Consider the following 13,285-nt stretch of genomic DNA (forward strand, 5'->3'; position numbering starts at 1 on the left):
TAAAATTAGATTTGGTGCTGCTCTCACATATTTAGTTTATTTATCCTCTAAAACGATTAATTCCAATCCTCTAAAACGATTAATTCCAATTTTTAATTTGTTTGCGTTTTTATTTTCAATTTAAATTTGAATATTATTTAGGCAGTACATGGTTTTTCCTATGTTAGTTTGAAAGCTGTTATAATAAATTGAGGCGCCATCTGTATGTCAAAAAAGTTTACATACTGTTATACATAGCCCTGTAAAAATTCGTGGTACAAATAAACTGCGTTAATATTATTATTAACTTATTATTTCTAAACTATAAATTAAAATTTAAGGAAAAACAAAAATGTTGTATAAACATTTTCAGGAATATCCTCATTTTACAAAAAAATATTTAAGAAGTATATTTTAGTGAAGGTATGGTATTTTTTTGCTGTCAAGCGAAGGGTAACACTTTAAAAGCCACCTGATTGAGCGAAATTCACTCTTCCAAAACTATTTAAAAGATAGTGGGTCCAAAATATAAACAACATTGTTGCGATTTCGTTGGGGGCGTGGCCGCAACAACTCCGCTACAGTGCAACAACAACGCAGCACTCGGAGATCAGCCAAAGAAGAGGAAAAGTGGGAAAAGCCAGGAAAATCGAACGAAATGAAGAGCAACGTTAACCAGGGCGGTTACGCCCCACCCGGCTTTGGATCCGGATATCAGCCAAATGCTCCGCCCGCCGAGGGATTCGGATACCCACCGACGCCCAGTGGCATCCACTCCGTTCCCTATCCTCCGGTTTCGGGTCACCAACAGCAGCCGCCGCCCGTGAATTACGTGAGTTCCAAAAGTGTCACTTTCCCCGCGATTCATATAAGTGGGAGGGAAGTGGGCGATGTGCCATAGGGCGCTCCTTATACACGCACCCCAACAACCATGACGTCATGCCAGTTCGTATTTGCTTATTTTTAAACCATATCCACATAACAGAAGAGATTCATTCGATTTACACGCGATTTCGCGGAATCACCGAACAGATACACATGCAAATATCAACAAATGTTTTTTTTTTGCCCGGGCAAAACAATCGTGCAAACAATGTATTTTAAAACCAGTAATGCAGGATACATAAGCAAGTAACAACTTTAATGCTCTTCGTAAATAAATACGCTTTTTACCTATTATCAAAGTTCAATATTTGTATGCTACTTTACTCGCTAAGCAAATAGGGGGTTTTAAATAAGAAATCCATTTAAATATATATAAATTATTTATCTGCTTTAACAGTCATATCCGTTTGACTCTGAAACTCCGACAATTTTTTATCCGCCTCTCACAGCAAAACTATATATAAACATTACCTAAAATGATAGTAAAATGTTTTAAGAGCAGGCTCAACATTTTTATTTTCTTTAAAAATTTACGTTTTTTATTTTTTGTATTATTATTTATAAACAATTTTTTTTTTTAACAATATGGTTTTTTCTAACACAATTACATATTGAATTATCAACGTAATTTTGTTTTTTCTGAGTACAAGATCGAATTTTTAAAAAATATTTACAAAAGCCCTGGTGAGAATAAATGAAACTGTGCGTATAATGAAATGTGGTCTGCCTTTGTGCTTTATATATCTAAAAACCACTTAGAACTCCCTTGGGAGCAATTTTGTTGATAAGTAGAGCATTTAAAAGTCCACATCACCACAACGCCCCCGATAAATACACAAGTACATTACTCATTTACCACTCAACACTCGATCGTTTCAGGGCTTTTCGCCAGGTCCCCAGCAAGCCGGTTACGCTCCAGTTCCTCAGATGCCGCCGTACGGAGAGACACCGCCTTATGGAGCCGGACAACCACCTTATGTGGGTGGGGGAGGAGGTCAACCACCCTACGTAGGTGGTGGAGGAGGTCAACCACCTTACGTGGGTGGTGGAGGTGGTCAACCGCCCTACGGCGGACCACCTCCGCAGGCTTTCGGAGGATATCCCCCTGGACCGGCAGGACCTGGTCACGCATTCGGAGGATATCCACCGGGACAGCCGCAACAGCCCATTATCACGCAGCCGGGAATGGGTCCAGGAATGGGTCCGGGAATGGGTCCCGGAATGCAACCTGGAGTGGCACCAGGCGGACCAGCAGGCAAGTTATCAAAAACTATATTTAAAACCTAAGTTTTTAGAATTATTCTGGACATATAAAAACAGAATTTTTACTAATCTAAACACGGAAGACAAAAAATATAGTTGTTTTTGATTAGATTAGATTACTTGAAAGTCAAAAAAAGGGAACAATTAATTTTAAAATACATAATTCAGTTCAAAAATTGTTGGCGTCTCAGTTCCATTTTATTAGTTTCCACAAAAACTTAAAAAAAATATTGTTGAAATACCCACAAAGCAAAATAACCTACATTTTAGGCAAAATGATAAAAGCTCATGAATTCTAGGGGGAATAACCTACAAAATAAGTAAAGACATTATAGTAGTACCTTGTACTTTGTTTTTTAGGTCATTATACCTAAACGTATGTTTTTATTTTTTGGATTTAAATTTGTTTTAACATTTTTATTTAGACTTATTAAGACATTTTCTTCAAAATTTTCTTATCTATCAAGGGAAACCTTTTATATTTTCGGCTTCCGCGTTCGAATTTTGTTGCCTTCAAAGATATCCATGATAATCATATCTGGCTTTACTTCTTATATAATCTAGTGACGTTATATTCAGTTTGGTTCATCGAATCAAAACAAAAGCGCATCTCTGTGTGCTCGACGTGTCATTGCCCTGCGCCTGAGATAATGTCCAATCAGTTGTCTTAAGAGTTCCAGGAGTGCAAACACTGAACCCATCATTCCGAATACGTTTTGCTCGCCTAGAACATAGAACCCAAAAGCAAAGTGGGGTGCACACATTTATCTAGGCACTTCGGAGAGTGTTAGAGATTTCGAGGTTTTAGACCGTCTGTTATTATCTGTGTTTTTGTTTACACGTGCCAAAACCCCGTCAGATCTTTGGCGCTTATCGGAAAGCGGAGCGTCTGCCTTAATTGAACCAATAAAATAATACAAAGCGCCATTTAAAACGTCCGTCGTCATGGATGGCGTTGATTTTTCCCCGACGACCAAGAGCTGCGCTCCAGTTAGTTCATCTCTGTGCAGCTGAGCAGGCGGTCGTGTCTCAAAGTCTAGAAAATGTCCACTGAAAATCCACTAAGTGGCGGCTGCAATGGTGTTTCCATGCTGGACCTAAATGCCGAGAATCGGGGCAACTCGGAGGAGTCCCACGGCAGAGGTGTCAAGAGCGGCTCGAAAGTGTTGCGTTTCATCTGGCACTCGCTATACAGCCAGTACAATCAGCTCTGCTCGAGGTCACAGACTCTGAGGCAACTGGTCTGCCGAGAGGCCAACAAACCGCTGCCCAAGAAATTACGACATTCCATGAGGCTGAACAAGTCGGCCAAGCGAAAGGGCTACGAGTTCTACATCAGCGACGAGGACAAGAGGTGAGGAGGTCTCGTCTAGGAACTATATAGATATAGAGACAGGATCCTATTTTAAACAAGGGATTTAAGTAGTGACATATTAAAAAAAATGGTGACGGTAGGAGGTTAGAATGAAGTCTTGGTTAGGAACTTAATTGATCTAGTGACAACTTCCTGCTTTTAACCAATTCCATTAAAAATCAGGACAAGAGAAAAGAATGTTTCTGTATTAGCTTATAATGTTGAATGGCCAGAAATTTTTTATATCTATTTCTCCACGTTCTCTGCGATATTCTTTCAATTTGATACAGCATTTTATAATTAGCTAAAAGAACCGTAAAATTACCCTAACGAATGTAATCATGTTAATGAATCAAAGTATAAAGTAATTTGTTTAGAAATTGTATCAAAAATATAAAGGGATCTCGTTAAAATTCAGACAATAGGTGTTTCAAGAGCTATTCAAATAAAATTACGTCATTATTGAATTTCATAGGAAAAACAAAATAATACAGTCAAATCATTATTATTGCAGAGCCAGTAAACTTTTTTTATTGTTAAAGACTCAGATAAACAATATCCACTGTAGTTAGGTGCGAAAAATTTAAGTCCAATCTGTTGTTATCTAAAAATATCCCAATTATGGAAATCATTTCAAGGTTGCCTTACGTTGTGAAATTAAAGATTTATTGGGATCTTTACAGCCGGCAATAAAGTCCATCTTAATCGCTTAGATTAGATACAAGAACCGAGATGCATTAGCTAGCATAATAGCTTGTGGCTGGGGGGTTGTCTATGGGATATTCAGGAGGGGTGTGCTCCACTGTAATGCCCCCAATTAGAGCGACCGAGCAATTGTGCCGGCGACATTGACCAATTGACACACTGCCCACTAAACGAGCAGAAAAAGATGCCCTTTTGTGCGGACTAATTGAATTTATCCATCAAGATTACACGAAGACTAATAGAAAAGAACATCACATTCTTGTGAAGTTTTCTTATCTAAAATATACTTTAAAATTATTGTTAAATTGTTATGATAGCTAATAACTTTTATTTTTGCAGGAGACTGGATGAGTATACCCAGCGGAATTCCGAACTGTCCGCGCGGATTGGAGTACCTTACGACTATCGACCAGCTTTTAGTTAAGCAGAAGGTCGAGCTGCTCGAGGCCTTCACCGGTTTCGAGACCAACAACAAGTTCTCGATCAAGAACGCTCTGGGCCAGAAGGTCTATTTCGCGGCGGAGGATAACGATTGCTGTACGCGCAACATTTGCGGTCCTTCGCGTCCTTTCGACATGCGGATCTTCGACAACTTCCAGCAGGAAGTGATCCACATGCACCGGCCGCTGGCCTGCTCCTCCTGTCTGTTCCCCTGCTGCCTGCAGAGCATCGAGGTCTCGGCACCGCCCGGCAACGTCATCGGCTCCATCGAGCAGGAGTGGTCCATCTGCTCGCCCTCGTTCCGGATCCTCAATCACCTCGGCGACACGGTGATGCGCATCGAAGGACCCTTCTGCACCTTTTCGCTCTGCGGCGACGTTGAGTTCAATGTATGTCTTGCATTTGTTATATATTTATTACACTCTTTTAATAATATCTTTTGTTATCCAGGTTGTGTCGCTTACTGGCGAGAAGGTCGGCAAGATCTCGAAGCAATGGTCTGGACTGGCGCGAGAGATTTTCACGGATGCGGACTTCTTCGGCATAAGTTTCCCAATGGACCTGGATGTGCGCATGAAGGCCGTTTTGCTGGGTGCCACATTCCTCATTGTAAGTGCTTCCCTTCGCTTAGATTTATCTAGTAACCCAACGTTGGCCCCTGCCAATCAGTTGTATAGCGTTCATTTCTATCGATTCAAGCTGTTGAGGCGTCTGCAGCGCAGATTTCGTTGGTGCTGAGGTAACATATTATCCCCCAGCCCATCAAATCCTCCAGCTTAGTTTGAGTAGGCTAGCCATGCTATAGTTCCTACATCTGTTAAATTAAATCCGACTAATTAAGTGCTTTCCTTTTGATCCACAGGATGCCATGTTCTTTGAGAAGTCCGGCAACAGGGAGACCGATAGACCCGGAATGCTCTAGGAATCTTGTGGTGGCTTGTTCTGCGAATGTTTATGCGAGGTGGCTGGCCTTCTTTGCGAAGCCGGGTGCTGTACGGAGGACTAAATGTTGTGCCTTTTTTTTGATTTGCCGCTTTATCCAAATATCTTCCCTGTGAACTGTCGCGAACTAGTCTTCTGTACCAAATGCTTATTGAACCCTTTGTTATTTTTGATAATCAAACCTATTCAACTCAGGCTTCCTTTATAGGACATCGCCAGTATATTGTTAAGTTATTAAGCATTTTTGCTATTTCGCCTCATCAACGAATTGTATTCAACGACAAATCTGATTCACTCATGAATTTACAACGATGCACACTGAAGCAAAAACTAACTAACGGATTGCTCGTTATTAAACCATGTACTTTAAACTGTATTTTCTTATATATAGAAACATATATATACCAGTGTTTATTGTTAAGCTGTCAGGAAATTTATAATAGACGAAATCTATGTTTTCTTTTTATGTATAATGGTCAAATAAATCTTGAAAATTATATTATCGTGTCCGATATTAGTTTAAATGTCGCATATTCATGCAGACTCTGGTTTGTGATTTTATTTTAAACAACTGTTTGGTTCTGATTATACTTTATTTTAAAAATATATGAAAAAGTTAAAAAAAAAAGGTTAACAGTTAGTTTCACAATGCTCTGTACCAAGTCACAAAATATTTAATTCATTTATGACAACATTTAAGATTTATGTTCTATTTTTTTTTTCAATAACGAAATGAAAAAGAGAGTCCAGAATTAGCACTTGACAGCTATAGAAGTGATAAAATATAACTGGATATAATTCCTCTGAGTTTACAGCTAAATTTTTGGCTTAGAAGACTTTGACTCGTTCGTACATCAACTGAGGCAAACTCAGACAAAAGATTTTTTATCAGGGTTATTAACTAAGGTTTTTCAGGTATTGTAAATGGGCTTTGGAGCTTTTGTACTGTACATTCTGACGAATTTTTGTAAATATTTTTTTTGAATATTGTTATAATAGTGTGATTATCTCTGGAAACTTATTAAATTACTACTGGGCTGGGAAAAGATGTTCTTTCGATTGGACTGAGACCATCACTAACTCATCAGCTGATCTCGTTAAATTCGACTTGAAACCGGCTCCTCAAGAGAACTGAAACGAGTTTATTCTGATTAAAAATAAACACAAGTTAAGGCAATGCACTTGGCGCAAGTTGATGCTCAGTTCAGTTGCAAAAATGCAGGCTTTGCGAGTTCTGATCGGTCTGCTTGTATGCGGAGTGTTCGGAAAGGATCTGCAGGAGTGCGAGGATCTGGGAAAGGGTAGTCACCTTTGTCGGGAAATAGAAAGCTTCGAGCAACTAAATCGATATATCGGGGAAAACTGGCAAAGCGTTAAGGTTGTAAATGAGCACACGGGCATCGAAAATGCGGAGGATGGGAAGTTGCCAGGCCTGTCCAAACTTTTACACTTGGATTTATCTGAATCCGGTGGAGTGACTCTGGGCGACAGAGGATTACAGGACTTTGAGGCTCTCCAAGATCTGAATCTTACCCATTGTCAGTTAGAAGAGCTGCAGGCGCAGAACTTTCCCAACAACTCGCAATTGATCAGTCTGGATGTGAGCTATAATGACATACAGATTATCACTGGCAAACTGATGAGTGGATTGGCCAACTTGGAGTACGCCAACTTTTCCAACAATTTAATTGCCGAGATAGAGCCCGATGCCTTTAAGGATCTGAAGAAACTGAGATTCCTGGATCTAACCACCAATGAACAGGAGAATGTGACTCTGGGCGAGAATGCCAACCTGCGATACCTGTCTATAAGTAACAACAATGTGAGGGATGTAAGTAATCCATATGCCACTATATGAAACATGATATAACCTTATATAATCCCTCAGTTCCAATGGTGTCGCCTGCGAGGATTACCCAAGTTGGAGGAACTGCACTTGCACAGCAATTGGCTGGAGAACCTGGAAATGGGTATATTTTATGCCTTGCCGAAATTGAGAGTCTTAAATGTTTCCAACAATAATCTTTACGAGATCAAGCGAACTCTTTTTTTGGGTCCAGGCGAAGAAGCACCTCTGGATCTGCTTGATTATAGTTCAAATAATGTAAAAGTTCTAGAGGATTTGGTATTCTGCAAACTCAACAAGCTGAGAACCCTAAATCTATGGCTCAATCAGATCAACAGGATCCATCCGAGGGCTTTTATTGGCCTGAGTTCCTTGGAATCCCTTCAACTGCAGGGCAACAAAATCTCGATTCTTCCCGAGCAAGTGTTCGCCAATCTCACGGCCTTGAAAAAATTGGATTTAAGTAGGAATAATATCAAAAAGCTGGGTATTAGTGTGTTTGGGAACACTATTCTCCGTAATCTGACATACTTGGATTTGAGCAACAACTATATTGCGGAGCTGCATCCTTTGTCGCTTTCTTCACTGCCTTTTATCAAGGAACTTAGATTGAGGAGAAATAAATTAGTCAGCCTGGATCTTCGCATGTTTGCACCCCTGAGACGATTACAGTTGCTGACGATTGGTGAAAATCGGCTGGAGGAGATTGAGGCGGAGATTCTAAATACCTTTAAAGGCCTCACCCACCTGGAAATAAACAACAATCGTCTTACTTATTTGCCGGACTTAAAGTCATCGGAAGGTCTTCAGAAATTGGGACACATCAGTCTGGAGGGAAATCCGTGGCAGTGTTTGTGTCTGGACGAGATCACCACATGGTTGCATGGACATCAGGTGGGCTACGCCCGACCAAGCAGTGCCTATTTCAGTGGAAGGAAGCCCCTCTGCGTGGTGACGAACATGGAAAAGTGCCTGCGGGTCCTCGATGACGTGAGGGCACAAGGAATCGTCGACAGCTACGAGAAAATATAGACTTCATATATACATATCACCTTATTACATATTTTATTCTGAAGCCACCTTGGTTTCTGTTTTTAGAAAGTTTCCTAAGAGGACACTTTTAAAAAAACAAAATTAATATCAAATTTAATTCTGAATGAAATATAATTTAGATTCGATATTTTTAAAAAACTTGTCTTAATAACAATTAGCTTATGCTTTTTTTAATGTCTCCTGACATTTTCATTTATAAACGTCACAAATATAATATTGCCCTCAAGGTGTACAAAAAGACATGTTTGAAAAAAACAAACAAAACAATCTTTTAAAAATTAAAGTCTTAAATAATGGTTATTTTAGGATCGTGCTTACAAGTTGAGTCGATATTTTTTTAAACCTATTTTAAAAGTTGTGAAATATATATTTTACATTCTTACTTAAATCGAATTTTCCCATATAAAAATAACAGTACATAGTTTGGAACCCACTTGTCTCGCCAGTTGAGGAGCAATAAATCAATATCCATTAATGCTGGTCTCCAGTTTCTGTTGTGGGTTCCGCTTCGCTCCGTTGACTGACTGGACGTCCGCCGCAGGATCCTTGGAGAAGAAGCCTCCGTAAATCACAGACAATTGGATGACCATGAGGGCAAAACTTTCAGCTAGCCAAAGTATTTGGCCAACTGTCGTAAAACAATAAAACGGAAGGCATGCGAGCGGGAATGGGGGTGACTGGGGCGGAAAACCGAAGCAGAGATTTTCAAATACTTAACACCACTTAAGCGAACAGTTGGACAATGACAATGACTGAGGATTGGGAATTCCAATAGGGGAAGGTGGGGACTTGATTGTTGAGCGTAATTTAGCGTAAGAATTTTTATTAAAATTTTCAATTTGTTTGCAGATAAACTTTTTAGCAGCCGCAATGAGTTGACTGATTGATTGATGGATGGATATTAGAAATAGTAGAAGTTTGGCGCAGTTCTCAATCAGGAAATGGGAATGATGGGCGAGTTATGAATGGGTAAGTTTCCCATCTGAGAACGCTTAGCTTTTCCCATTAAAACGGAACAAGTTTCCTTAGACTTCGGTTGCCCCCCACTTGGCACATGAATGCAAATTAAACTATATGAATGGGTGGCAGGGTCAGAGCAAGTCGGGCACAAGTATTCCAGGTATTCGCACAAAAGGACAATGGACCCGGGAAGTTGGCAACCAGGACATGTGCAGTCAATGCGCAATTACAGGCATAAAGGGCCGAACACGGCACATCCTTGCTCAACAGCTGCCATAAAAGTTTTACTCCGAGGAGGCCTTAAAGCGACTCGAATACTCCGAGACCACTAATTAAATTAAATTTTCGGTTTCGCATTCGCCCGATAAATTAAGTGTTCTGCCAAAAGGTGAAAGGTGAAAGGTTGCCTTGCGATTCCTGCGGACAGAGTCCGTTCAATTAATTTGGCAAGAAACTTTGGTCGGTCGTGCCGTTGTTTGCTCAATTTGATAACCGAAATGGCCGGAGTTCCGTTCTACTCTACGCCAGGACATGACAAACCTGTTGCTCCTCCCCGGGGAAATCCCCACCGAACCCACTGAACCCTCGTCAACCTGAAATGAAGCTCCGCCGAGGTGTCAAAGACATGCCGGCCATCAATTTCCCACAGATCGCAACCCCTGTCGGCTGCGTAATATTCTCTAAAATAAATTCAAATTCAAACTCAAATTCTAATTTTGTGCACATCCGCCCGTCAGCTGGTTTTCCCATTTCCAATTTCTAATTTTTTACTGTCGGTTTTCGGAGTGCACTCGCATTCACATTTTGTTTGGTTAATTACGTTCACGGCTAATTGCATTTCTGTGGCTTAAATGGCCACAAAATTTGTTAACAAAATATTTGCTAAAACATTTTTGCACAATTAGCCCCAGTCAGTGTGTGTTTTATTCCGCCTGTCCGTGTGCATATTCATTATGCGCATTATTGCCCCGCAAACCATCGGAACTGGACGGGACTTCAAATTACACAATATATGCTATGTTTTTGCGGTCGCCTGCACTTTCAATTATCATCATCGGAATCCGGGACGTAGAGCCAGTGCTTCTCCTGCTTGGGCAAAGGAGCAGCCCAGGCGAACTTGAAGGATCGCCGCATCTTTATGCTGGATCTCCTGGTCTTGGGCAGATTGTTGTTCTGCTGGACAATCAGCGAAAGCTCCGAGACCGATGGCAGTAGTTTGGTGTTATCGTATTCCGGATTTAGGGCGTCGTCCAGGTTCTGGGTGAACTTCATCAGGTGGTCGTAGCACTTGAGGAGCAGCTTCCGCGCTCTACTCAACGCGCTGGACAGTTCGATGTGATCTTGCCTGTAGCAAATAATGGGAACCTTTGAAAAAAATTGTTGAAAATTAAAAAAAAACATTACACACGAAATAAGCATCCAAATGGTTTAGTTCCTAGAAACATATTTTATTTACAAACCAGTTTTAGCAATATTTGGTTTAATTAATTAAGTTTAAACTTATGCAGCATGGCTATACAAATTTGAAAAATATTTTTTTTCGATCTAAAACTGCAAGTAAGAGTTTTGAAAGGACGAACAAAAATAGGTATTTGAGACTTTGTCAGTCTTATAAATTAAATTCACAGAAGTCCCTTATGGTCCCTGATAGATTTTTTATCAGCTAGAACTATAAATTCAAAAAAATATGTGAATGAAGTTTATATGACCGATAAAGTCTCTTTTATCTATTGACTATGTAAAGTATACCAATAAAACTAGTATTTAAACCCAAAAATATCAAAATAGTATCAGTATATATTAATAAACTAGTATTGGAATCCAAAAACATGAAAAGAGGTATCAATATATTATTTCCTATTATTTCCTATCTATTTTTAAAAGGTGTTCAACAATTTAAAAACCAACCTTGGAGGCAAAACTGACTTTTAAGTTGGTTTGAGTGGGTCGCACGTAATTGTCGCTGTACTCGAGATAGTTGCCCCTGGAAATGTCCAGGTCGTGGTATCGCTCCAGGCACAATCCAGTGTTGTGCTTTAGCTCCTCCTGCCATTTGGGCACCTCGAGCAGCTTCTTCGACAATTTCCTGGTGCATTGAATGTTTCGCTGGACCTTTTTGTCCAGTCTGGTTAGAAATACTTTGGACTCCTTGAGTCGCCGACTCACTTCGGCGATCTGTTCGTAGGCCTTAGCAGTTTCCTGCTGAATAGACCTTAATTTAACATTATTCGAGCCGGTCTTCTCGATATCCAGCTGCATGTGGTCGAAGTCTGGGGCACAATCGGTTTTATTCGACTGCAATGGGCGAATTAGTAGACCTCGCAAATGCAGCACCCGCTGCTTCATCTTCTCCAGTTTCTCGAAGGCCTTCGGCAGTTCTAATTCGGAGGAAGTGCCCTCGTATTGCACCGGGATGTCATCCAACGCGGAGATGCTGCAGTGGGTCACCTCCGAGCCACTTACACTTTCTGGCAATCCGGGAGCCTTGCAGTCCATGGTTTCTTATAGTTTTTGCAGCTGGCTGAGTTAATGTTCTGTGTAATATGTGTAAAAATGTAGTATAGTTGATGGGAACGATAAAGAAATAGTCTACTTTGATAGAAAAACTTTATGTGTGTAACATTTTCGATCTTAAAACTAAGTAAACAAAAAGTTTTTGAAAAAAAGTAAAAATATCGACATGCAAGTATTTAATATTTAATTATGTATATAAACTTCGACTTGCTGAAGTTTGTTTCCTTTCTTGTTTAGTCTCTTAATCAAATATATACAAAAATATAATGTAATTGAAGTTGACAAGAGAGGTTTTTTAACGTCCCCTCAAAAATGTTACTCCATTTTTTTAATCGCCAGAAGCAAGAACAAATATCTTATGACAGAGATGTTAAGATCTTTGTTTCCAATTTTGTCATTTTCGCCTTTGGCGTTTTAATGAAAATACCTGTTCAGAGTGCCACAAAGTATGCAGCTGCAACAATGTGGCATGCACCGGAGATTCTGCTCGTCAGAGGGCACACACCTCAAATTTGGATCAAAGGGTAGGAAATTCCCCACTGCTAATGATTTTTAATAGCCAAATTGCAAGAGCAAGACCAGGTCGCAGCTGCCTTCGTCCTGGAAATGCCTCTTAAAAGCGTATTTGTGGTTGTGCTCCTGGCCGCCACACACATACACACACACACACACATACTCTCGATGCGGTCAATAAAGTATGCAAAGTGGTGGCAGTTCATTGGTGGGTGGAGAAGGTGGATCATGGTGACCATGCTGACCTTAAAAACAAATTAGTGGCGCTTACTCAACAAGATTGAGTGGCTCGTGTTTCGCTGTCATCGGCATCGTCATCGCTGCTATCCTGCTTTTCGAACAGAGACGTGATTGAAAGGGGTCTGATTTAATATAATAGTAAACCTTTGTAGAGATGTCCAAATAGGTTTCAAAGGTTTGTAATACATTTGATATTAATTTGGTGGAATTTTAATTACTTTGTATTGCTTAATTTATAACACTTAATATGTTAACAGAAAACTATAAAATAATATATAATTATATAAATATAAGTCAATATCTAAAACGCATATGACTATGTTATATGCCAAATAACAAATTTAATAATATTTCTGTTATTCGGCTGACATTATAATATAGATCCCTATATTTCTTTAAAGCTTTAGCTGGTAATGCTGATATCTCTACATAGTTTTCGATCCCCTTATTAAATATTTTCCCCACCACTGTCCATTGACCACGCACTCTGCTCGTCCAGCAAACGCAGAAAAAGGAGGAAAAAATCTGAACTTAATTAATGAAAGAGCCTGAGGGCGTTGCTCCTTGATCCTGTGTCCTGAGTCCTGAGT

The 13,285-nt window shown here is 39.9% G+C and overlaps 3 protein-coding genes across 6 annotated transcripts; 2 read left to right on the plus strand and 1 right to left on the minus strand.

Annotated features, from left to right (window-relative positions):
• Positions 1-438: 438 nt before the first annotated feature.
• LOC108051811 (phospholipid scramblase 1) lies at positions 439-6,071 on the plus strand. Of its 3 annotated transcripts, XM_017134036.2 has the most exons (5): positions 439-811; positions 1,744-2,119; positions 4,526-5,016; positions 5,078-5,236; positions 5,490-6,071. In XM_017134036.2, exons 1-5 carry the CDS (start codon positions 638-640, stop codon positions 5,547-5,549), a joined length of 1,260 nt encoding a protein of 419 aa, XP_016989525.1. In that variant the 5' UTR covers positions 439-637; the 3' UTR covers positions 5,550-6,071. The 3 variants fall into 3 exon arrangements, with proteins under 3 accessions (XP_016989525.1, XP_016989527.1, XP_016989526.1); XM_017134038.2 differs by lacking the exons at positions 439-811; positions 1,744-2,119 and adding an exon at positions 3,124-3,481 and having other exon boundaries at positions 4,539-5,016; XM_017134037.2 differs by lacking the exons at positions 439-811; positions 1,744-2,119 and adding an exon at positions 3,370-3,481.
• A 714-nt stretch (positions 6,072-6,785) lies between these two features.
• LOC108051805 (protein artichoke) lies at positions 6,786-8,447 on the plus strand. Its single transcript, XM_017134025.1, has 2 exons — positions 6,786-7,400; positions 7,458-8,447. The coding sequence occupies exons 1-2, from the start codon at positions 6,786-6,788 to the stop codon at positions 8,445-8,447; spliced, it is 1,605 nt and encodes a 534-aa protein (XP_016989514.1).
• Positions 8,448-10,329: 1,882 nt separating this feature from the next.
• Positions 10,330-11,992, minus strand: LOC108051803. 2 transcript variants are annotated; one of them, XM_017134022.1, is made up of 2 exons: positions 11,337-11,992; positions 10,330-10,793 (listed from the first exon to the last, which is right to left on the minus strand). In XM_017134022.1, the coding sequence occupies exons 1-2, from the start codon at positions 11,922-11,924 to the stop codon at positions 10,470-10,472; spliced, it is 912 nt and encodes a 303-aa protein (XP_016989511.1). In that variant the 5' UTR covers positions 11,925-11,992; the 3' UTR covers positions 10,330-10,469. The 2 variants fall into 2 exon arrangements, with proteins under 2 accessions (XP_016989511.1, XP_016989512.1); XM_017134023.2 differs by having other exon boundaries at positions 10,633-10,773.
• Positions 11,993-13,285: the final 1,293 nt, after the last annotated feature.

This window comes from Drosophila rhopaloa, unplaced genomic scaffold (genome assembly GCF_018152115.1).
Source record: "Drosophila rhopaloa isolate 14029-0021.01 unplaced genomic scaffold, ASM1815211v1 contig_163, whole genome shotgun sequence".
NCBI classification, from domain to species: Eukaryota; Metazoa; Arthropoda; class Insecta; order Diptera; family Drosophilidae; genus Drosophila; species Drosophila rhopaloa.

Excerpts from the sequence above, each read along its gene's own strand:
- LOC108051805 (XM_017134025.1), top strand. The coding sequence starts at position 6,786 with ATGCAGGCTTTGCGAGTTCTGATCGGTCTGCTTGTATGCGGAGTGTTC. Across the intron at positions 7,401-7,457 it reads GTAACAACAATGTGAGGGAT|TTCCAATGGTGTCGCCTGCG; the intron begins GTAAGTAATCCA and ends ATAATCCCTCAG.
- LOC108051811 (XM_017134036.2), top strand. The coding sequence starts at position 638 with ATGAAGAGCAACGTTAACCAGGGCGGTTACGCCCCACCCGGCTTTGGA. Across the intron at positions 5,017-5,077 it reads GCGGCGACGTTGAGTTCAAT|GTTGTGTCGCTTACTGGCGA; the intron begins GTATGTCTTGCA and ends TTTGTTATCCAG. Across the intron at positions 5,237-5,489 it reads TGGGTGCCACATTCCTCATT|GATGCCATGTTCTTTGAGAA; the intron begins GTAAGTGCTTCC and ends TTTGATCCACAG.
- LOC108051803 (XM_017134022.1), bottom strand. The coding sequence starts at position 11,924 with ATGGACTGCAAGGCTCCCGGATTGCCAGAAAGTGTAAGTGGCTCGGAG. Across the intron at positions 10,794-11,336 it reads AAGTCAGTTTTGCCTCCAAG|GTTCCCATTATTTGCTACAG; the intron begins GTTGGTTTTTAA and ends TTTTTTTCAAAG.